Genomic DNA, 25,682 nt, shown 5'->3' with positions numbered 1-25,682 from the left:
GAGTTATTGCATGGCTAACTCATGGCCACACTAATATTTTCCCCACCAATATCAACAGATTGGCTCCATACCTTTCAGATCCAATGCCAAGTAAATCCCAGGCTGGTGTCACCGATACTGATACATGTTGTGTACAAATGCTTAATGTGTTCAGAAAAGGGAATAAAATGTAGGTTGTTCCCATTTCAAATTATAGCAAATAGAAGCATTTAAAAATATTAACTTCAAATGGATTTTTGTAGATGAGTGCATCAATGATAAGACATTATAAACTTTCATGGTCAAAATCTCTTTTATTTCCCGTATTTTCAGAACATTTTTACACTGTTCATATGCAATAACTATAACAATAAAAAAATGACTTAATGAATTGAGAAAATAGGAAATTAAAAAAAACAAAAAAAATAAAACCAGAAATATTTCAGCAAGGACCGGATGATTGAAAAAAAGTCCCTAAGTTTCTAATTATATTCTTGACATTGTAATAATTATCAATGTGTATTTTAAATGCAAAAATAAACAACAACCATAAACTAAAATTAGTTAACACAGACCAATAGTAACATATGATACAGTTTAAGACACAAGTCATAACATTTTCAATTGTGTCAGAGGACGCAGTCTGTAAAACCTCCATTAACCCCCTGTCCTCTACCACTGAAATTGGCCTGCAGTCCATTGCAATCCATTTAGCTACTGAGTTGGTTAATCTGTCACAGGTAAATTTATTCAATTTGTGTCTAAGCGCCTGCTCGAGCATCAGGGCCTACGCTAGATTTTACCTCCAAGCTCGCTGCTCAGTGTTTTTCATTGTGGTGGTATTTCAGGCTTGAATTACGCCAATGGTATGAAAATTCCTTCCTGCAAAATTCCATCTGGGTGTTTTTTTTTTTAATGTAAATTTTTCATTCACTGGGCCAAGCAATATTTAGTATGTTTACATGCACACAAATATTCCATTATTATTACAAATATGACAATATTTGGAATTTGATACGTGTCATGTGAACCGCATATTCCGTTTGGATATTACGAATTGGCCTTATTCTGAATTTAGGATTTTCCGAATTAAGACGTGGGATATGCTGATTTTATTTGGGTTTTAGAAGCATTGTTTGGATATGTATACATACACTACCGTTCAAAAGTTTGGGGTCACCCAGATAATTTTGTTTTCCATGAAAACTCACTTTTATTTACCACCATAAGTTGTAAAATGAATAGAAAATATAGTCAAGACATTTTTCTGGCCATTTTGAGCATTTAATCGACCCCACAAATGTGATGCTCCAGAAACTCAATCTGCTCAAAGGAAGGTCAGTTTTATAGCTTCTCTAAAGAGCTCAACTGTTTTCAGCTGTGCTAACATGATTGTACAAGGGTTTTCTAATCATCCATTAGCCTTCTGAGGCAATGAGCAAACACATTGTACCATTAGAACACTGGAGTGATAGTTGCTGGAAATGGGCCTCTATACACCTATGGAGATATTGCACCAAAAACCAGACATTTGCAGCTAGAATAGTCATTTACCACATTAGCAATGTATAGAGTGGATTTCTGATTAGTTTAAAGTGATCTTCATTGAAAAGAACAGTTCTTTTCTTTCAAAAATAAGGACATTTCAAAGTGACCCCAAACTTTTGAACGGTAATGTATGTAAGTTATTTTCACTTCCTGTCGACGACTTGACCACTTTCAAATGAAATATGAAATATTTTCAAAAAGAAACAAACGATGCAAGATGCTATGTGACGAGGAACACAGTTTAATGTCAGAAGGAGATCAACATTCCCCCATTTAATCATCCATCCATCCATTATTCATAGTTGCTTATCCTGTACAGGGTCGTGGGCAAGCTGGAGCCTATCCCAGCTGACTATGGGCGAGAGGTGGGGTACACCCTGGACAAGTCACCACATCATCGCAGGGCTGACACATAGAGACAAACAACCATTCACACCTACGGTCAATTTAGAGCCACCAATTAACCACCACGTCTTTGGACTGTAGGGGAAACCGGAGCACCCGGAGGAAACCCACACAGACACGGGGAGAACATGCTAACTCCACATAGAAAGGCCCCTGTCAGCCACTAGGCTCAAACACAGAACCTTCTTGCTGTGAGGTGACAGTGCTAACCACTACACCACCGTGCCACCAACCCCAATATTTATCAGCAAAGGCAATAATACTGTCGCCGATACACAATCCCATCATGTTTAGCTCTGTGTCAATTTTCTTTCTCAAAAAATCAAGTTCATGTTTTTTTTTTTTTATTACAAAATTATACAGTACATAATTTATTTTTATACCTTTTACTCAAAGTTTGACCTGACCTGATGACAAATTCAATTCATGAATTTGAAATATTTTTTCTCCATATATTTCCTGACCGGCACCTTATCATATCTCATCTCATTATCTCTAGCCGCTTTATCCTGTTCTACAGGGTCGCAGGCAAGCTGGAGCCTATCCCAGCTGACTACGGGCGAGAGGCAGGGTACACCCTGGACAAGTCGCCAGGTGATAGCAGGGCTGACACATAGACACAGACAACCATTCACACCTACGGTCAATTTAGAGTCACCAGTTAACCTAACCTGCATGTCTTTGGACTGTGGGGGAAACCGGAGCACCCGGAGGAAACCCACGCGGACAACATGCAAACTCCACACAGAAAGGCCCTCGCCGGCCATGGGGCTCGAACCCGGCCCTTCTTGCTGTGAGGCAACGGTGCTAACCACTACACCACTGTACCGCCCACCTTATCATATGTTATTCAGAATTTAAAACATGATCAGATAGCCTATTAGTTATGAGGTACTGCGGCATCCTCAGCACCTTCAGAATAATTTCAGTTTTCCTAAAAGATAAAAAAAAGATGCACTACAGGTTAAAAAAACAAAACAAAAAAACACACTTAAAAAGTTGCATGTCAATTGATATTTCAGCATTTGAATCAGATATACTTGAAAACCACCTTGAAAGCCTCAAACATTTGACAGAACGTTCCACATTCTTTTTTTTGGGCTACTACAGTACCTCATATACAGTAGAGGCACTAGCCAGTACGTCATCATGCTGTAAGAATGTAATAATCGCACACTGCGCACGCACATACAGATATTCCTATTAAAATGATCAGTAAATGTATACAATCCGGTTCACCGTTCGAAATAAACAGACTCGACTAAAGAAATCACTTTCAGACATGTTTATGCTTATTACCGAGGGAAAGTGCGTTCCTATTTTAAAATATACTCCAGGTCGTGGCGGCATGGTGGTGTAGTGGTTAGCGCTGTCGCCTCACAGCAAGAAGGTTCGGGTTCGAGCCCCGTGGCCGGCGAGGGCCTTTCTGTGCGGAGTTTGCATGTTCTCCCCGTGTCCGTGTGGGTTTCCTCCGGGTGCTCCGGTTTCCCCCACAGTCCAAAGACATGCAGGTTAGGTTAACTGGCGACTCTAAATTGACCGTAGGTGTGAATGTGAGTGTGAATGGTTGTTTGTGTCTATGTGTCAGCCCTGTGATGACCTGGCGACTTGTCCAGGATGTACCCCGCCTTTCGCCCGTAGTCAGCTGGGATAGGCTCCAGCTTGCCTGTGACCCTGTAGAACAGGATAAAGCGGCTAGAGATAATGAGATGAGATGAAACTCCAGGTCGTCCCCCTTTCCTTGCCTTCTTCAGCCAGTGGTCCCATGTGTGATGTAGATGTAACGCACTTCCGAGTTGTTATGGGAAGTTGACGAAAAGAGTATTGAGACCACTGAGCTCTAGCACCGGGCCATTTCCAGGAAATAAGAGTTTGGGTCATGGTGGCAGCGTGTGTATATCAGCCTCGGTTCAGAGGTTTCAGTGTCGAAAACTGTAAGAGGTAAGAGTGGAAAAATATAAAAGTACAGACATTTGGTATATTTTACTTCTGTGATTTTTAAATTGTTCATTTTTGGATTACGCTTCATTTTTGTAGCTACTGCCTCATAGAGTAAATATATACAGTCATGTGAAAAAGAAAGTACACCCTTTTTCAAGTCTAGGTTTTAAGTGTGGACATAATAAAAAATCATCTGGCCATTACCAGGTTTTAAAATTAGGCAAATACAACCTCAGATGACCAATAAGACGTGACATATTCACCCTGTCATTATTTATTTAACACAAAGTAAGCCAAAAATGCAGTAGCAGTGTGTGAAAAATTAAGTACACCCTTACTGCTTCCATAGAAATTTTGAAGGCAATTAGCAGCCAGGTGTTGCTGATCATACGAATTTGATTAACTGATCATCAGCCAGTGTGGCCACCTCTTAAAAAGCAGAAGTTTGGGCAGTTTGCTGGTCTGGAGCACTCAGGTGTATGTTAACACAGTGCCAAGGAGGAAAGACATCAGCAATGATCTTAGAGAAGCAATTGGTGCTGCACATCAGTCTGGGAAGGGTTATGAGTCCATTTACAAACAATTTGAAATCCATCATTCTACTGTGAGAAAGATTATTCAGAAGAGGAAAACATTCAAGACAGTTGCCAATCTTCCCAGGAGTGGACATCCCAGCAAATTTACTCCAAGGTCAGACCGTGCAATGCTCAGAGAAATTGCAAAAAACCCAAGAACTACATCTAGGACTCTACAGGCCACAGTTAGCATGTTAAATGTTAAAGTTCATGACAGTACAATTAGGAAAAGACTGCGCAAGCATGGTTTGTTTGGAAGGGTTGCCAGAAGAAAGCCTCTTTTATCTAAAAAGAACACAGCAGCAAGGCTTAGGTTTGCAAAGATGCATCTGAACAAGCCATTAACCTTCTGGAACAATGTCCTTTGGACAGATGAGACCAAAGTGGAAATGTTTGGCCATAATGCACAGCGCCTTGTTTGGCGAAAACCAAACACAGCATATCGGCACAAACACCTCATACCAACCATCGAGCACGGAGGTGGAGGGGTGATGATTTGGGCTTGTTTTGCAGCCACAGGGCCTGGGCACCTTGCAGTCATTGAGTTATCCATGAACTCCTCTGTATACCAAAGTATTCTAGAGGCAAATATGAGGCCATCTGCCCAACACCTAAAGCTTGGCCTCAACTGGGTCATGCAACAGGACAATGATCCCAAGCACACCAGCAAATCTACAGCAGAATGGCTGAAAAAGAAAAGAATCAAGGTGTTGGAATGGCCAAGTCAAAGTACAGACCTCAACCCAATTGAAATGCTATGGCGGGACCTTAAGAGAGCTGTGCATAAGCAAATGTCCTCAAACATGAATGAACTGAAGCAATGTTGTAAAGAGTGGGCCAGAATTCCTCCACAATGATGTGAGAGACTGATTAAATCATACAGAAAATGATTGCTTCAAGTTACTGCTGCAAAAGGTTATTGCTACAAGCTATTGAATCATGGGATGTACTTATTTTTTCACACATGCATTTTCACTTAATTTATGTTAAATAAGTAGTGACACGGTAGAATCTGTTGTGTGTTGCTTTTGTGGGTGCAATTGGTCTTAAGTGATCAGTCTCATTAATAATACCTTTAATTTTGGTGCTTAATAATAAATTATCAAACAGCTAAATTATGGTATATTCCAAATTATTATGATCACTACCAATGCAGCAATAATGTATCACTTACCAAGCTACAGCCAATAGCACTCATACACCTTGGAATTCTTTGAGATTGGGTGACTTCAAGGATATCAGCAAAAACAGGCAATCACAGTTTCAGAATAATTGAATTCATTATAATAATGATAAAAATGACTAATAGCAGCTGAAATACATTCAAATGGTCATCAGTGATCTATACACATACACACACACATATATATATATATATATATATATATATATATATATATAAGCATCAACAGTTATATATGTATGTATGTGTGTGTGTATATGTTATCTGAGATGTGGGGGGGTGGGGGGGGTGGGGGTGGAGATTCCACCTCGTGGTCCCTCGAGAACAAAAGAAATAGCCCTGATTGCTAATTCCACTAGCTTTTGAGACAAAAGGGATTCCACCTCGTGGTTTTGAGGAGAACAAAGGGGATTAGCCCTGGTTGCTAGCTAACCCACTAGCCTATAACATTACCAAATCCACTGAAATCTTGATGAGGTCAAAATACGTGTAATAATGAAATTAAAGGTTAGAAAGGATAAAGAAAGAGCATGCAATACCTCTCTCTTAAAAACAACTGAGAGGACACATAGAACCAATATTCAGTGTGCACAATTAAACAGTTCCTGAGTTTAAATTCACACTACTTCATAAAGCTAATTCCTAAGACTAGTTTTGCCCAAAATGCCAGTCTTACTTCCAGTATCTTGCTTCTATGCAAGATTATGCCGAGATGTTCCGAAACTTCTGGAGTTCACAGAGCTCGTAGAGGTTTCTGTAGAAAGCGCAGAGAATTTCTTGGTCCGAACTTCAGCGTTCGTGAGGAAAAGTCTCTGATCAAACAATGTGCACAGCGATTAAGTCAGAAGGAATCCGGTCGCTTCTAACTTTTAATCAACTGCTTTGGGCTGCAGTCGTAACGTTACTTATAATGAACAAATAAAAACCGGTTGTAACTTGATCTGAGTGAGATGACGCGATTTAAGTAGTTTTACCACGGCCAGTGGTAAACGAAAACGCGCGGAATTTCTTTTCTTGCAAGTCAGACGTCTTTATCTCGGATGTTCCGATGAGCAGGATGTCTCTTTGTGTCTGTGTGATGAGTTCACAGCGCCAAAAGAGGACGGACGGAACTTGACTGAGTCACTTATGGGCTCAGGGCGGATGTGACGTAGGTAATCTCGCCCAGCCGTGATGTAAGTCATCGCGGAAGTTAGTTGATGGGATTTGTAGTTCTTAGATGGGACGTGACTGTACCTACACTTTACACCTGAGGTAAGATTTGCATAATTTTAGGACCTGGTAAGGATCAGATGATTTATTTTTTTTGTTATGTCTTGACTGGTAAAACCATATAACTGGAAGAGGGTGTACTTTTTCACATGACTGTTATATTTACTGTATGGACATGGTATCAGAAAACAATTTTATTTAAAAGCAGAAGCCACATGTACCCCTAGGGTACCTATTTTTGTTTGTTTGTTGAGAAACAAGATGTTAAATCAGGTTCTGTCGAAAATGTTTGACTCGACCTTTTCTCAAATTTTCCGTCATTCATAGGTTTTTGTTCAGGAACAACATCATGTTGACAGTTTTCTCCTGAAGTCTGCTCCGTTTTTTGTTCACTTCCTCCCCTGCCTTTGAAAAAATTCTTTCTGCAGGTACAGAAGTAGCAACAATTCCTAAGTATTTCACTGCAAGTTTGCTAAGGGTTGGGAAGGTTTGCTCATGCTCTTGCCACCAAAGTAATGGATCTTTATTTCGGGGAATCAGTTTTTCCTTTGTGTAATGATGCATTTCATTGAGTACATCAGCGGTTGCTGACGGGTGATGTTTGGCTGACAAAACATGCATATCAAAATCTGACCATAACCCTCTTTTTGCTGCAGGTAAACTTGAGGCAAGTGCAGGGCTCTGAGAGCTAGGCACTGATGTAGAATGGATCGTAGGTACTGAGGTACAGCTAGCAGTAGATGTCAATGTAGAGTCTGGCGTTCGAATGGGAGCTGATTCTACTGTCTGAGAGATTTCCTGCATCTCGGCGAGGAGTTGGAGTTTTATTGCCTCGGCATTATTCTCTCGAAATCCAAGGTTTTTAAACCTAATATCCAGAAACGTACTGGCAGCCAGACAGTGCATGGTCTCAACACACCCGAATCTGCACTGGCATTGCTGTATCAGCTGTGTGGCAAGGGAGCTGCCCGGATGTTCACAGGCTGCTACAGCCCTGTGAATGAGTGACACAAGAGGAATCACTTTCGAGACCGAAACATATTTTTCAGATGAAAGTTCTTGTGTAACTTCTTCAAACGGCCTCAGTGTATCAAGTGTTTGACTGATCAGGGATAATTCTGCTGTACTTAAACACAATTCATTCTCCTCTAGCAGGCAGAGGGCTGTGGTTACAGCTTCATTCTGCTCATACAACCTCTCCATCATGTCGAAAACAGAATTCCAGTGAGTATCTACTGACTGAATCAGCTTGTGTTTTGCCAATTTCAGCTGCTGTTGAACAGCGTTGAGCTTCTCTGTGGCCTTTGCGCTGTGGTCAAAAAAGGACACGATCTTACTGCATTTTGCCAGGACCTGAACCACTTCTGGGACAGCCTTTAGACTGTCTTTTACAACTAAATTAAGGGTGTGTGCAAAACAAGGATAATGACTCCACCCAGCTTTCTGCACTGCAGCAACCATATTCACATCGTTATCTGTCACGACTGCCACCACCTTCTCACTTATGCCCCATTCATCCGTGATTCGCTTAAGCTCCAAGTTGAGATCATCTGCTGTATGCTGCCCATGGAAACTGTGAGTTCCCAAAACAAGTTCGCTCATTTGCCAATTTTGAATCATATGACATGTTACAGTCAAGTACGCCTTTGTGGGCACTCAAGTCCACATATCAGTGGTGAGGACGACACTTGAAGCATTTTGTATGATTTCTCTTACTTTGCCTTTGCACTCATTAAACATATTTAAAAGATGAGTCTCAGTCAGGCTTTCTCTGCTCGGGAGTTTATAGCTTGGGTTAAGCGCTCTCACAAATCCCTGGAACCCTTCATCTTCCACTATGGACAGAGGCTGGAGGTCCTTCACAATCATCTCTCCCAGGCGTCTTGTGAGTGTTTCTGGTCTTGGAGAATCATCTACAAACAAGACAAATACACAGGGCAAAGTGAATGATCAAGCTACACTGCACTGCATGCTAAATCTTATTTAGCTATGTCAAAATACAATAGCTATTGCAGAAGAGCACAGGAATTGACCGGATACACAGGCTTGCTGTTTTATACAGATTGCAGAATGCACTAAGCTATGCTGCGTCACACATTTTTAATGGTTAAATACAACCCCAATTTCAAAAAAAAAAGTTGGGACTCCATGTAAAACATGAATTAAAAACAGAATGGGATGATTTGCAAATCATGGAAACCCTATGTTTAATTGAAAATAGTACAAATACAACATATCAAATGTTAAAACAGAGATTTTTATTGTTTAAAAAAAATATATATTATATATATATATATATGCTCATTTTGAATTTGATGTCAGCGACATGTTTTATAAAAGTTGGGCCAGGCAACAAAAGATTAGAAAAGTTGTGTAATGATTAAAAAAAAAAAAAACTAATTTGGTTATTTAGCAACAGGTCAGTAACATGATTGGGTATAAATAGAGCATCCCAGAGAGGCAGAGTCTCTCAGAAGTAAAGATGGGGAGGGGTTCACCGCTCTGTGAAAGACTGCGTGGGCAAACAGTGCAACAATTTAAGAATAACGTTCCTCGATGTAAAATTGCAAAGAATTTGGGGATCGCATCAACTATGGTACATAATATACTTAAAAGATTCAGAGAATCTGGAGAAATCTCCGTATGCAAGAGACAAGGCTGAAAACTGACACTGGATGCCTGGGATCTTCAGGCCCTCAGGAGACACTGCATTAAAAGCAGACTGTCTGTAGTGGAAATCACTGTACGTGTTCAGGAACACTTCAGAAAACCATCGTCTGTGAAAACAGTTCATTACTGCATCCACAAATGCAAGTTAAAACCAGATATAAACAATGTCCAGAAACATCAGCACCTTCTCTGGGCCTGAGCTCTTTTAAAATGGACTGAGGCGAAGTGGAAAACTGTCCTGTGGTCTGACAAATGAAAATCATGGACACAGCATCCTCTGGGCTGAAAAGGAGTGTCAGTAATCCACAACTTTCCCGAACTCTGACCTTTCCCATGATTCATTGCTGCGTCATAGCGGAAGCCGGCCTCTTTCTTCCGCTCCACTGTGTTGACGTTTGTAGCTAACGCTAACTACTACGTAGGATGGCTAAAAGATGGTTACGCGGGTCCGATTTTCTGACGTGCTCTAGGGATAATATGATCAAAGTGCCACATCCGTCTACCCTCATGGAATGGATAGACGACGAAGTTGTGGCCTGATGTCAGCTACGTTGACATTGTCAATTTATTTTATTCTTAGTGAGGGCGTTGATGGTGAGGAGCTAAGGAGCTACGAAAGCACGGAGGCGTACGATTATCCACACAGTAATAAAATTGGCAAAATTATGTGTAAAAGAGAGGGCGAGTTTGCTTGCTGAAAGGCTGAGGTTGAGCCGAGCCAGAGCAAAAAAAGGGAAATCCTGCAGTCATGCAGCATCTGGAAGGGAGGCTGTGTCAGAGTAGAGCGACTGTATTATTGTATTGGTTTACGAATAATTAGGGCTGGGCGATATGAGAGAAAATTATATCACGATATATTTTTTCAAAATTTTCGATAACGATATATATCACGATATAAATCAAATCACCATTTTTGTATTTTCTTTAATTTTCTGCTCAAAATATGAACATTACAAATTAGTAGTTCCTTCCTAATTAACAAAAATAGCTTAACAAGCCTTCAAGTTTCACAGAACCAAAACAAACTGGATGCACATTCTTTTGTTCTTTTTGTTCAAATGAATAAATTGAAACTGAAAAATAAAAACTATATACCATTGTTAATCATTTGTGCAAATTCTAGCAGCTTTCAAATAAACATAAAAGACATATTGACATGTAAACCTTATGCTGCAAGGAGAAAAAAAGTGCAATCCTGTACGTCAGTGTGTTTAAGGTTTTGTGTAACACTTTGTTGTATGTCCGATTTTAAATATCCAAAATACCTCCACACAACCGAAGATCTCTGGCCCTTCTTTTCAACGATGTCCTCCAGGGCAGTGCTCTGACTTTCCTGTTCAGAACTCCGGTCAGTCGGCTTCTCGCTCATTTTTATACAGGGTTCCTACAGATATTTTATGTTGAATTTACTACCTTTTTACTACCTTCACAATTTTTTTTACTACCACAGCGACAATTTGGATTTGGACATTTTCTCACAATTTAACAAGGTAATCTTTGAGTGTATGTGTTAGTCCAAGTGAATGTGCTACATATAAGTTAGTGACAACTCTACCCAAAGAGTTGGATTGATGAGACAAGATAGAAAGAAAATCTGAACGTACCGGTAGTGTAACTCTTTCCCTTTGGACGCATAATAGAACCTCCCATTGCTAGGGCTACACATGGAGTAATGCATATTTGCATAAAAGAAAACAAACTTCCACATACAAGTTATAATTTTATTGAACTGTGAAACTGTGGCCCATAACCTCTTAACGGGTACACGGATTTGCACTAAACCTTGTGTGTCAACACTTCACATTAGGTACAAGATCTGATTACATTTTGTCGGCCAACACTTTCAAGATGGCCAACCTTTTGTTTGTGGAATAATCTTTTGAACAGGTGAACAGATTTGCACAAAAAATCTTATGTGCTTAGGTACATCAACTCATTACATTTAGATCAGGTCAAATGACAAACACGAACCCCCCCACACACACATGACAAAGACAAGACGCACACCCTAAAGATACAAAACACACATAACCCAAGCCCTATTTTGGCAGTCTCTCAACACATTGCCAAGTTTGCTTAAGATAGTCATTTGCACCAGTCCTGTAGTCGTGAAGGCCCATGGGCAGAGTCAACACCTTCCTCCCAGAGATCAGTGTTTTAGAGGGTTAATCTTAATCATTTCAACAGTTCAACAGATTTGCTCATCACATTTTGGATGCCTCAAATGGCGCGCACAATGCACCAGGCGCGCGCGCACAACGCACTACATGTGCCTCGATCAACTTTTCAATGAGCGCCTCTCGCCGATTGCCATCTACCGCCTTTAGCCAGTCTTTAAAATCAGGTTCCTCCAGCCAGAGGCCTGAAAATTTGCATTTCCCCATTGTTTAATTCTCGTGCAGATGTCGCCAGTCGGGTCAACAGATAGATTCGACTAGAGCCGTATAAACAAAGTCAGTCTCGTACTAAACAATCTCTGGTATAAATTTCCCAGATAGCAAGCTGACATTGAAACGATGTAGAATCAACATTGCATTGTCGACGTTAAACCATTGAACCAACGTCAGATTTCGATGTTGATTTAACATCAGTTTGCACCCTCCGCTAACATTGAAACGATGTTGATTTATTAACTATGGACACACGTAACTTCAATTGTATTTCAATTCGCGTCAATATTGAAACAACATTGAAATTTCGACATAACTAAAAATCAATGCGCTTTCAATGTTATTTCAATTGATAGCCTACCAGAAATATCTGGCTCATATATCCTGCTTTATCTACAGCCAGGATCTCCATTTTAATTGCCTAAAATAGTAAATATGAAACACATGCCTTTTTTTAAGAAAACAAGATTTTTATTTTAAATTCATTTAATTATGTCTTTCGGCGCGAGCGACACCTCCAGTTCTGTCTGGCGCATATCGTAGCCATTTCTGCACAGCCTGGGTGAAGACCAGATCATTCATGCCAGGCTGTTGAGTGAGGGCATCTGAAACACACACAAAACATAGTTTTCAGTTACACATTGTACTACTGCTGCTAATAATAGGCTGCTACCAAAAAAAAAAAAAAATAGGCTATATATTTTGTGGAATACTATTATTTAAATGTCACTGTGGCAGCGGGGGCGTGGTCAAGCGCTGGTCTGTGACAGGAGGGCGGAGTCGGGGAGCTTCCGGAGAGGAGACTAGAGTGTGTGTGTGTGCGCGCGCCTCTGAGTGTTGGTTGACTTGTTTTTCTGAAAAGTCTGGCAATAAAGCCTTGTATTCCCCCTGATCTCTGTCCTGCCGTCCTCTGTGCTCCACCCACACGTTACTCTCGCTACAGTCATCTATCCTCATAAAGGTCAAACACGCTCGGGGAGGGGAAAAGATAAAAAGTAGGCAAGTAAAACTCGAGGAGAAAAATGAATAACTAGCAAGCAAGCCTCAACTCATCTTCCCGTCGCCTTTCCGTCTCGCTCTCTGATTGGTGGAGAATATGTGAACGTTTGCGCTGATTGAATGATCAGTTAATTCTGCCCAGAGATTTAGGTCAGACACACACTGGGGTCGCAAGGTGAAGGCTCAGCAGGCACCATCGATGCCATATATGCATTTCAAAATTTCTTTGAAGAGAATTTACATCTGGGAACGTCAAATGGTAAGCACACCTTTATTATATAGGCTATATGATACTGTCTTGTACCAGTTTAACGTCGCTTTTTTTAGCCTCACGCCTATGTGTGTTTTCCCCAAGGTAAGCAGAACGAAGGTAAGCAGAACGCTAGGCCCAGCTGCAGCAGAGGGGTCATCAGGTGACATTTTCTGGTTATGTGAACTTTCGGGGAACCTAAATTATTTTCGGTGTGGGAACTGTCCAAGTTACCTAACAAAACCTTACTTTTAACGTTAGTTTCGATGTTCGCTTGCATAAGAAAAATATAGAGGGAATCGACCGGGTCGTCTACGTTGTATTCAGGCACTACTGCCACGCCCCAGTTAGCTTAGCCTACCTATACGAAAGTGTAACAAATCAACTGGCCTGTTGTATGCGTATAGACCTAATTGGATAGACTATCTCTGGTTATTCTGCGGACAAATTTTGTTTATTTAGAGATTTTTTTTGTAGACCAAGTTAGTGCCACGTTCCAGGTGTTCCATGTTGGATGGTGAACATGTCAACTTGTCATTTGCCTAATTTCACGGAATGTTTATAAGGCTCTGGAGGTCTAAGTGTAGGCTATTTATCTTATGTTAACCTGATGATTATGTGCGGTTAGCTGCTACCATTTGTAGGCTTTCGGCAATAGGTGGCGTGATGCGATGCGTGCCAGTCTTTTATGTAAGTTAATTGATTTATTAGCTGTGGTCGTGGTTCGAACACCAGTTAAATTTTTAATCTCTATTGCCATTGCTTTTTAACATTGCATGTTTTAAGTTAATGTGGATAATGCCGCATCGAGGGCCGTGTAGGTATCAGACAAGAACTTTTGTTGGTTTTGGAATTATCTTTAGGGTCATTCCATGTCAATTCAACCAGGGCCCACACACTTGGGTCTCAAAAATTTGAAAAAAATGTGTACCTATGGTACCCCAGAGACACTCTGTACATTTTTGTTTTGTTAAGATCAATCCTTTTCAAGTTAGTTTTACGGAGGGAGGAGGGTGTCGATTTTGTTCGTCCTTTTTTTTTTTTTTTTTTTTTTTTGGCCAAGTTCACAAGCCCATAGCTCAAGAACTAAACCATGTAGGAGGTTAAAATATTGTATGCTGGTACATAAATAGGAATAGTATGTAGCTGAATTGTCACATGGTCTGGATGATCCTGCATGGTCACATCTGTCCCTCAAAGTTGATCAAAATTTTATTGGCATTTTTGTCTGGGCTCTGTTGAGACCTTCAGAAGGCATATTTTCACTCAGCATAAGCTCTTGATTTTTTCCCCCTTATCGACACACTCCTCCCTCCATAAAACTGTCTGTAACTTGGAAAGGATTGATCTTAACATAACAAAAATTTACAAAGTGTCCCCTGGGTACCATAGGTACACTTGGTATTTTTTTGAGACCTAAGTGCGTGGGCACTGGTTGAATTGACGTGGAATGACCCTTTAATTGTTTCATTACGTGCGTCGTGACGATGACAAATTCACTACAACCGGCCCATTTAGACCTCCAGAGGAATTAGCATGCCACTGCAGTTAACATGCTCAGCATCCAACATGGGACAACTGTAACATTACAGTCTGGTGAAACGTTATCTGAAGGGTAATGTGAGTGTGTCTCTAACAACCTGCAGATGCTCCGTAGCCTTCATCCACCAAGTCCAATTAAACCCCTTTTATGCTTGTCGTACGCTTGCTCGTCATCCGTCAAAAGTTGATTCGGCAACACTTGACTCGTCACATGTAAAGTGAAGCGGCAGACGCATAAGTGAAGCAGCGCTCCATTCACTTTACATGGGACGCGTCAAGTGTTGCCAAATTGTATTTTGGGATTGCTCCGGTAAAACTAATCAACTTTTGCTGCATAACGAGCAAACGGCAACAATTAAACGGAAAGTATCACAAAACGTCAAATATACTACAGATGCTTTCCAAAAAATTAGAGTATCATGGAAAAGTTTATTTATTTCTATAATTTAGTTTAAAAAATTAAACTTGTATAGATTAAGCGTTAGTGATGTAAGTAGGCTAGGCTACGATGCAGAGTGGACATAATATAGACCCATACACCAAGCGGGATTAGTGTGTGTGAGATTGGTGTGTGTTACCATATGACAACCTGACAAAGGCAGAATGGTAGCAGTAATGACTCACCATAAATGCATTTACAGAGTCTTGTATCTCTGAAGGCCCTCTTCTGTCTCCCATCCTCCTTAGACCTTTTCCCAGCCCAGTTCAGTCCAGAGGCCACTTCATTGGTCAGCAGCAATGAAAGGATCCGGCGCACCCTGGACTCCAAATTGTTCCCACCAACAACTGCCAAGCGAGTCACCTGTTATAAAAATACAGTGATTGTGAGTTTCAGATGGCAAGTTATTTTAAAGCTAGTAATGCACAAAAGTGCCTTTTCTTTCCACCTCAATTAAGTCCTGCTGGTAATGCAGATTGTAGCTTCAGATTGTGAGATTGGTTACACAATGTCAGAGTAATTAATGTGGTATTGTTTGAGTGCTGATGGTATGTATGAGGGAGAATGTAGTGCCACATAGACCACATGGCAAAAATACAGGGGACAAAAGTTATCTTATAATATCAGTCATTTTGCTATCTGATCTATTTTGTAGAAAAGACATGCTGTTCTCACACCTACCAACAGCGCTTGGCCAAGGCCTTTCACAAAAAGTACGTTTCATTGGTAGAACCCCCCCCCCCACCCATGGCAATTTCAAATATTTCAGTTGATAATTGCTCATCTACATATATGCACAAAGTATTCCAGTAAGCTTGCAAAACAAAAAAAGGTATTGTTTTAATGTAAACAATCTACTGGGGAAGTTTTGTGGGGATACTTATTGAAAATTTTACCCTATTCACCCTCAAGGACTATAAGGTTCATTCATTCAGAATGATTCCTTATATGTCTGAAAAGCTTGTCATGTTCTTGCATGTTCAACCACAACAATGACGTAGTTACCAAGGCCTTGCAGGCCTCAGAAGTTTGAAGAACATCCTCTGCGCGCTCAAATGCATCGATGCTTCGGAGGGGCAACTCCAGCACGTCTGCCTGGGCCACCTGTTGTCCCACCCCCCTTACAGGTTGGCAGCACCTGCAAGACTGGCGGAACTCCTGGACTTCCTTCCGAAGTTCCCTCACTTCAGAGGAGAGCTCAGTGACCATCGCCAGCAGCTTCTGCAAGGCCACATCTGTTGATGGTATTCATCACACTTGAGTTCAAGGATTTGTATGTGTTTCATGTTGAAATAATAAAATTAAGGCTATGCAAACAACTACAGTGCCCCTCGAAAGTATTCACACCCCTTTCAATGCTTCACCTTCTGTTACATTGCAGCCATCTCCTTGAGTCATTTGTGTTCATTTTTTTTTTCTCCTCAATCCACATGAGCAGAATTAGATTATGGCACCCCTCACCTCTTCAAATATATCTTTGACACAAGTCTACATCCTACCACCTTTGTTTAATTAAATTGTTTGGACATGATAGATTGGGGAGAAAAACTGAACATATTCTCGGAGACAGCTGCAATGTAACAAAAGGTGACTCATTGGAAGGGGTATGTATACTTTCCAGAGGCATTGTATATGGCCATTTACATCAAGTGGCAATCTACTGATAATATAAAGGCACAAAAGTTGCACTTGCCTTTTAAAGCCTGCCTGGCAGTGTCTCTGGTATCTGTAACAACCATGAAGAGAAAATGAATAATGCACAGTACTGAATATGGGAATTAAATATTACATGAAATATCCTCTGTTACAACAGACCTTCAGGTGAAAACTCTTGGAAGGGATGGACTGCTGGCATCTCTGCATGATGCGTTATGGCTGGGAAGTCCTCTGCGAAAGAAAGCATCGCAGAGGATTGCAGGACCGGGAGATTTGTGGACTGAGGAGAGGAGCTGGAGAGGGGCTCGAGATTGTGGTATATAGGGCTTTTATTTGGTGGGGACTGCAGGGTGGTGGATGCTGTTGCTGTATCAACAAAGAGTTAGGGGAAATGAAGGTAGCCTAATTACAAGCCATTGTACTTAAAGAAGTTTGGTGTGAATCAATCCATAGCCCTGTTGTTAGAGATCACTGAATGCTGTCTGTAGCAAAAAGAACGGAAAAAAAAATGATGCAACATAGGCCGAGTTATTAACCAATAACTATTGTTAACTGAATGGGGCATAGCTGAATGAAACTGAAAGATGCTATGCTCCATTTACTTAGTTGCCTTGTTCATTATTCGGTCTATATTGTATCAATTTTTTTTCGTTCTTTTTCCTATAAACAGCATTCAGTGACCCTCAACAACAGGGCTATGGATTGATTCACACCAAACTTCTCCTTTAAGTTTACACACACACACACACACACACACACACACACACACACACACACATCCAGCTCGCCATACCTGGCAGTAAAACTTTTGGTGCAGCTGGATATTGATGTTTGGATGCTTTACTTCCCCGGTCAAATTCATCATTCACGTAGTTTGGATTTGGTCTAGAAGTGAAAAAAAAACAAGCAAAACAAAACTGAATATTCCGTTTAAAACAGTGGGAACTCTGCCAAGTACCGAAAACATGCATGGTTTTGAATTTGTAAATTTAAAGGAAACCTCTTCAATCTTCTAGAATCCTCCCCATCTGACTCCATGTCTGTTGTATCACAATGCTGCCTCAAGTACCGGTCTATGCTCCTCTGTGCTTCCTCAAATGTCCCTATAACGCAGAATTGTTATCAGATACGAGCAAGTGTTGATAACATTGACATGTTTATCAAATGTAAAATTATTTGACAATACCCACCACGGCTACAGAGGACTTTTATGGGCTGATACATATGCCACCCACTACTTGGCTCATCCCTCCTATTGACGGCAGCCCGGAGCTTGGCAGTGTCCTTGGGAGGGTAGGGTGGCCAGAAGACTTTGTCACCCTGCACCCATGTATTGGGTACCAGTTCTGTACCCCCATTGGTGAACTGGATAATTGACCACTGGCTCATTGCTGTGATTTAGAGAGGCGGTTTGTAAGGACTAAAAAGGACACAAATAACTGAATTATGAATTTATTATGATTGTTATTAATTTTATTTATTTATTTAATATACTATTTATTAATTCTTTTGATGAACTGATTGTTGAACTGATTGAGTTTTTTATGACTTATGAATTTATGAATGAACTGTAATATACTATTTGATTCTTTTGATAAACTGGTTGACAGTTAGGATATTTACTTCGTATGAAGTAGGGGAATGGCAATGAAATCGGTTTTATCGGGGTAAAGTATGTATTTTTTTTTAATCAAGTCCAACTTTACCACACTGACACTCTTGCTCAGCCCTGACACTTTATATAGCCCTATTGTCGAGGAAGGAAAGGGATACTGGAAGTAGGAGTCCTTCTTTCTAAAGGTTCGGAAAATTATGAAAGTCTCACAAGCTACCCTGACAATGTTTTCAACAATCCCAATGTCCTCAAGAATTTGTATGCCATTGTCTCCACAGTTGGTTGTTAAGGTGAACTTTTCAGTGACAACCTTACGGTACTGATCCCCATGCTCTAAGTGAGGCACCACTGGACCATCATAGTGATGATGCATGTACTTGTGGCTGTTCTGGTTTGAGTCTGTCTCTGTGGGCATCTCTGAAAGCCTCTTAACGACTTGCTGCAAAGGCAGGTGAGGCTTGTGTAACAGGCTCTTCAATTGGCCTAAATAGTTTTCATAAGGAAAACATGCAATGTTGTCTAGGGGACCAAAGACCTTGTATTCTGCTGCCAGGTGTGTCAACCCATGGACATTATAAGTGATTTCAGTTTTCCCGTACAGTTGCCCAAAGTGATTGACGAATGAAATAAGCAATTCATTAGCACAGTCTATCATGCTCTCAGCTGTTCCTGGTGACAGAAGGAGGTGCATTGCCACAGAAAACAACAAAAAGTTGTTGTACATCTCTATGGGTATGCTATTGTTAAGAACTACAGGGCCAGCATATAGCATCAAGTACCGCAGTTCAGTTGCCTTCCACCTATCGATCTCTGAGAGGGCCCTGGGCTTGCGACTGAACTCAGTTGGGGTGTAGGGACTCAGTTGGCAGAGTTTATCAGAGATTTCTGTAATCGTGCGGCTACCCAACCTATTTTTCAGTGACTTCCCTTTTATCCAGATATTCAGCAGTTTTCTGGTTACTCCGAGACAACATGAATGCATGTAGTCTGAGGGAAACATTGTTACCATTTTCACCACAGAAGCTAGGGGAGACAGTGTTTGATTTAAGTGGTGGTCCTCATCAACCATTGAGTTGAAGTCTTCATCAGTTCTCAGTTTCGCATCAACTTCCGGGAAGACCATTTTGCCTTGCCATTCACCCACTTGAACACACTTATCACAGCCAGAGTAACCATTGTGGCCCTTTATGTTTTTGAGAAAGGCTCGGGCAGGGGCATCACACACAAATGAACCAACTTTAATCAGTATCTGCCGTCCATTGTGCCAAATACCTTTCTCTAGGATCTCTTTCAGCTCTGCTATGAATGGCCCCAAATACTCAAACACACTTTTTGGCTTACCAGCACCACAAAAGAGGCCCACAAGAAATGGCGACCTGGTAGGATCCACATTCACTGTGGCAAGAATTGGCCAGAATTGCAGTTTACTACTCTTAAACAGTGGCAGTCCATCCACATTGAACTGCAGCCACAAAGTGTTACCAGAGAAGGTCAAAGCTTTTAGTCTTGACATCAGCCCTGTGGCTAGCCCACAATGGTGATATTCCCCGCCTTCCATCTCCTGAGTTGGTACTTCAGCTCGCGTCCTAAGAACTGTCCGAGCATCTTTGGGCAATTTTGGGTGAAACACGTGCAAAATGCTCAAAAGTGCAGTCAGAGCCACTAGAGAGACTGAAAATTTTGAAGCCCAATACCTCAAACTAATCAACAAAAACTCAAGGCTGGGTTCCTCCTCATGTTCTGAATCTGAGTCATTATCATTTACAGTGTCCATTGGCTCATGGGTCTCGTTATCGAGTGAATTTGGCTCATTTTCCCAATCCTCACATATGGGTACATCCTCTGTACCTGGGCCAGAGGCTGACAAACCTGACTGTATTTCTACACTCTGGCAATCAGTATGTTTTATTATGATTGTGCTGCCTTGCATATTTGAACCTCTAAATTTCTCTTCAAAGGTCTGTAAAATATCAGCTTCTGTGGCCTTAAGCTGTGACCTAATTTTGCGCCTCTTTGACCAGCGTGAAGCCATTGTGGAAGTGGTGTACCAATTCAGAAAAGGCACTTGCTTACTTGACAAACAATGAATTTTCTGGGGAAAGAGGGGAAAAAAGGAGAGTACAGTGTTGGCAAACAGCATCTCACTCACTTGTGCAGCAAAGCATATGATAACAGTATGTTAAATTATCTGTATGAGAAACAGTTGGGCACCTAATATTTTTAGACTATTACTTTTTCATTTTCTATTACTTTCTGCTGTTTTTAGAACATAATGTTACGTGAATTGTTTGCACAGACAGTAGCATAACATTACTGTGATAATGTCCATAATACTTGTAATAGGCTTGTAATAGGCTACGAGTTCATTTCTGGCTAGCTGCTGAGCTATCGGCCCGGACCTTTAGCTCAGCGGCTTCGCACCGATGCTCTCAAGCCGGACAGAGGGACGTTGATTAGAAGGTCGCGAGTTCGAGCGAACTGTCGCAGGATGACCTCGGTCACACATGCAGTGTTTCATTCAAAATCGACATTCCGCCTTGATCGCTGATCCTAGGTAAAGGGACTAGGATCTACATTGCAGTGCAACACAATTGTATTAAGTGGGCAATGTATTAAGTGTGTTAAGTGTTACAGCCAGGGCCGTAACTACCATTGAGGACACCGAGGTCATGTCCTTGGCATTTTTTTCCCACGGTATTTTTTTTTTCACTCAGAAATGTGAAATTAATACATGATGAAAATCGTTCTGACTTTGATCGGTGGAAAATTCTAAATTCAGCTTGCATCCCCCTGTTCTCATTTGTTTGTTTAAAAATAAAGTCCACATCAGTGGCGGCTGGCCCATAGGGGGCGCTCGGGCGCCGCCCTCCCAGATGTGGAGGAGGGAAAAAAAAATATATATATATATATATATATATATATATATATATATATATATATATATATATATATATATATATATATAAAAATATGCGCGCAATTTTAATTATTTAAACAACATTTCCACCAACTGACTCTTATTCAACAGTGAATTTCCACCGAAAGACTCGGATCATTTCTCTTCTTGGGCGCTCGTCAAAGCGCCTCAGAAGTGCAGCGAAATAGCCAATCGTGTATGGTTGCTAGGGAAAAATAAATATTTGGCCAATCGGCATCGCCGAATTTAATGGTTTTGGGGCGCTGGAAATTTCGCCCCTGCTACAGAAAATGCATCTCTCTCTCTCTGGTTAGAGGTGATGTTCAAAACTAGATTTTTGGTTCATACTGGACAATAATCACATCTTTCTTGTCATAGTTTGTATTCACAACAAGAGTGTCAACACTGTTTCACTCCCCCTCTCTCGTTTCACAGACAGACACCTAGCTCAGAACACACACACGCACACACCATTTCATAGTCACACACACAAGAAATACTCACCTTAGAATCACACACACACACACACACACACACCACCTCTCTATTTTCATACAATCACTCAGTCCCCCTCTCTCTCTCTCTCACACACACACACACACACACACACACACAGTTGATTTGCATAGATTCAGCTGAAATCATACCCTTGCTGTAAACTTCTCAAGAACTTGAGTATTGTATTTGATACCGTTCCTTTCCTATATTAGGTTCCATAAATGGAGCCTATAGCTGTAAATTGTTAATTTACTTTATCTGTGAAACTGCTGATTTTGAGAAGGAAATTAAATTATTATTGTGGAATTGTCATTTTCTGACTGTTCATTTGAATGCTTATACTGGACTAGGCAGGGAAATCTATTGGCACACACCAGCCCCACCAAGAATTTTTTTCACCAGCCGCCACTGGTCCACATAATCATTTTTAAACGAAGCTGAAATATCCGACATTGGAAACATTTCATCTTAGGCAGCCTCGCGATAGTCAGCTAAGCACCACGGGATATACAAGAGCTGAGAAGTGTTCTCATCAAGGTCCGACTCCGCAGCCAGCCAGTTTGTCAATTAGTCGTGGAATCTGAAAATTGACATAAGATGAAGAAGTCTACTACACTAAAACAAACCAAACTCAGCTCTGGAAAGTCAACAAGTGAGAGAAAAGGAAAGAGGGAAGAAGGGGAGTTAATTTTGCCAGTCCGGAATGCTTATGATCATTAACAGTGCAATTTTAATTAGCATTTCAAGCAACAACAGTCGAAGCCACTTAGCTAGATAGGATTCGGCACAAACTCTTTTATTCTCTCTCTCGATTTGATTTGGTGCGTTTCAGATCAGAAAAGGCTGGACAGTCGTGACCTGTTTATGAAGTTATTGGCTACTGACGAGACTTGAGCTATTTTGCTAACTTACCAGACTATAGGCTAACGTGAACACAAGACACTATTGTTTTGATCATTGGTTGTATTTTCGAACGGAAATGAAAACGGGTAGCAAACTTATGTTCACATTTTATTTACAACATGATGTACCACCTCTGACTGCTTTCTGTCAATCATGAGCAGCCCAGCCGCGTTCACAGCTCCTCCTCCGATCACCAATAATAGTAGTAATAATGATGATGATAATGTTTTAAAATCAAATAGAGGACACTGGAGAGGGAGAGCCAGGAGAGGAAGAGAAGCGAAGAGCAGACACTCACACTAACTCACTCACACTCTCTCTCTCTCACACACACACACACACAATACTTTTGTGATCGTGCAGTTTTGCAATTGTTAAAATAAACATGTTCACCTGCATGTTCATCTTGTTGGGCTTGTGATTTTGACTCGTTTCCAAAATGTATGAAAAGTCACCGGGCGGGTTTTTTTTTTTTTTTTTTGGCAAATAAGATGTATCGCAATGTTTGACCTCAGTATTTGAAAAATCCTGGCTACTGCCCTGGTTACAGCAACTATGACACCAGTGAAGTCATTGAGCTAACTAGAACCTGCAGTTTATCAAGCTTGCTAGCAGGCTAGCCTACTTGACAGCTTGCGTTGCTGATCGGAGTTGATCGGAGTTGATCGGCCGTGACAGCACGCTGTGGCAGTCTATGTATCGCGTGAACTATACATTGAACTATGTGTAAGGATTAAATGCTGAAAGTGCTGCTTACCTGTAATTGATCCCGGATCCGAGAACGGGTGCCTGTGCGCCGCTGCCGGTCTTTGTCTGTCCCGTTCAACAATGATCGATGACTTTTCAATCATCTTTCCCGGTCAACTATATATCGATGGCTTTTCGACCATACGTGATTTCCCGGTCAACACAAAATCAATGACTTTTCAACATGACTGTTATCACCCGGTAAACCAAATATCAATGATACATCAATCATAATAAGGACGACTATAAATCAATGTTGTTTCAATATCACTGCTGTCAACTTTATTTTAGGTCGGGTTACATCGGTTTAACAATGGTGATTCAACATCTATTTTGCATCAAGATTTCAATGTCGACCATTCTGATGATTCAGATGGAAAATCAATATCTATTCAATGTCAGCTTGCTATCTGGGTTATACTGGATTCGACCGTTATTGGAATTCAAAGCGCATGCGCCACCAACTCCTCACTGCGGTCCTCCTCGATACATAAAAATAAATTCGCCCAAATGTAGTAATTTATGGATATTATGGCATGCAGGTTAATTAAACGAATTAGAAAACACATAGGCCCAGTTGGATGGGGGTCAAAAAAATTTACTACCACGTCAGATTACGTTTACTACCTTTTACTACTTTTTACTGGCCATAATTTAGCCTATTTTAATTAACTACCTTTTAAAACCCCGCGGGAACCCTGTTATAATCGCTTTGTTTCACGATTTGTTGGAGAAATGCCGCGCTCCTGCAAACTTCACCACAGCCATGCTGTGCGTTGCTGCTACACGTTTGTGTGTGCACGCAACCTAACTTGACGTGGCTCTCTTCCAACTGATTGGTTACGTGCGGTACTGTTTAGTTATGATTGGCTATTCACGTGTCTGTCAAAACTTCGGATGAAGTAATTTTATTGAAGGCGTAGGCTTATCGTACGTGTCTAATTTCTAATCGTAGAGATTTTATATCGTGAATAACATCGTAATCGTAAAATCGCCCAGCCCTACGAATAATGTAGTGTTTATATATGTGGCTCAGTCGACTAAGGCGCCATACCATAAATCCGGGGACCCGGGTTCGATTCCGACCCGAGGTCATTCCCCGATCCCTCCCCGTCTCTCTCTCCAGCCTATTTCCTGTCTCTACACTGTCCTATCCAATAAAGGTGAAAAAAGCCCCCCAAAAAATCTTAAAAAAAGAGAAGCACAGGCTAACCATTTTAATGCAGATGCTGTCAAACTTTGGAAACAATAAACATACCATACTTAACTAATTCCTTGTTGATGTATTTGTCCAAGCTTCTTCAACTTCTGAACCCCCTGATCATTCCAGATATTGTCTGGTATTTGTAGGCTATTTGTTTACACTTGTACTTCAGCACAGGTTGCTCTTGGATTCTCTTGGCTACCTGCACTTATTGTTAGTCACTTTGAATAAAAACGTCAGCTAAATGACTAATGTAGTGTAATGTTTGAATAATGTACAATATCTAAACTACAATTATATAGAATTAACATTGTTGACTCAGGTCCAAAATGCATTGGTTCATGGAAAGACAGGAATCGCATGTACAGATGAGTAGCGCATGTTGCTGGACAACACGTCTTGCGAGTCCGTTTGAGCTCAAAACAGATTCCATTGATAAAACCTTTCAGCTTTCGCAAGTTGTTTGTGCACCTGATGGCACACATTGAACCAGAAAAAGATCTAATTTAAAAAGGTGTTGTCCTCTGACTAAAACATGGCTGTCGTAGCTAGCTCTGCTCAGCCAAGTTCAGCTCCTTCAGCCTCAGCTGCTTAGATACACTACCGTTCAAAAGTTTGGGGTCACCCAGACAATTTTGTGTTTTCCATGAAAAGTCACACTTTTATTTACCACCATAAGTTGTAAAATGAATACAAAATATAGTCAAGACATTTTTCTGGCCATTTTGGGCATTTAATCGACCCCACAAATGTGATGCTCCAGAAACTCAATCTGCTCAAAGGAAGGTCAGTTTTATAGCTTCTCGAAAGAGCTAAACTGTTTTCAGCTGTGCTAACATGATTGTACAAGGGTTTTCTAATCATCCATTAGCCTTCTGAGGCAATGAGCAAACACATTGTACCATTAGAACACTGGAGTGATAGTTGCTGGAAATGGGCCGCTATACACCTATGGAGATATTGCACCAAAAACCAGACATTTGCAGCTAGAATAGTCATTTACCACATT

The 25,682-nt window shown here is 40.9% G+C and overlaps 2 protein-coding genes across 2 annotated transcripts in view; both read right to left on the bottom strand.

The window, feature by feature from the left end:
* Positions 1 to 25,682, bottom strand: part of tsg101b (tumor susceptibility 101b) — a 62,095-nt gene that overhangs the window by 30,984 nt on the left and 5,429 nt on the right. The gene's annotated exons all lie outside the window — the stretch shown is intronic.
* Positions 12,353 to 18,195, bottom strand: LOC132875242 (uncharacterized). The gene is made up of 8 exons (XM_060911950.1): positions 17,980 to 18,195; positions 17,790 to 17,892; positions 17,583 to 17,674; positions 16,949 to 17,155; positions 16,827 to 16,859; positions 16,139 to 16,368; positions 15,319 to 15,496; positions 12,353 to 12,508 (listed from the first exon to the last, which is right to left on the bottom strand). The coding sequence occupies exons 1-8, from the start codon at positions 18,176 to 18,178 to the stop codon at positions 12,390 to 12,392; spliced, it is 1,161 nt and encodes a 386-aa protein (XP_060767933.1). The 5' UTR covers positions 18,179 to 18,195; the 3' UTR covers positions 12,353 to 12,389.

This window comes from Neoarius graeffei, chromosome 27 (assembly GCF_027579695.1).
Source record: "Neoarius graeffei isolate fNeoGra1 chromosome 27, fNeoGra1.pri, whole genome shotgun sequence".
Lineage (NCBI taxonomy): Eukaryota > Metazoa > Chordata > Actinopteri > Siluriformes > Ariidae > Neoarius > Neoarius graeffei.
Note: the sequence above shows the minus strand (reverse complement) of the source record. Positions and strands in the feature narration are given on the sequence as shown.

Bases quoted from the DNA above. Each gene is read 5' to 3' on its own strand.
- LOC132875242 (XM_060911950.1), bottom strand. From the start codon at position 18,178: ATGAGCCAGTGGTCAATTATCCAGTTCACCAATGGGGGTACAGAACTG. The intron at 17,893-17,979 runs GTGGGTATTGTC...TCTGCGTTATAG, and splicing joins AAAAGTCCTCTGTAGCCGTG to GGACATTTGAGGAAGCACAG. The intron at 16,860-16,948 runs GTCTGTTGTAAC...TGGTTGTTACAG, and splicing joins CCAAGAGTTTTCACCTGAAG to ATACCAGAGACACTGCCAGG.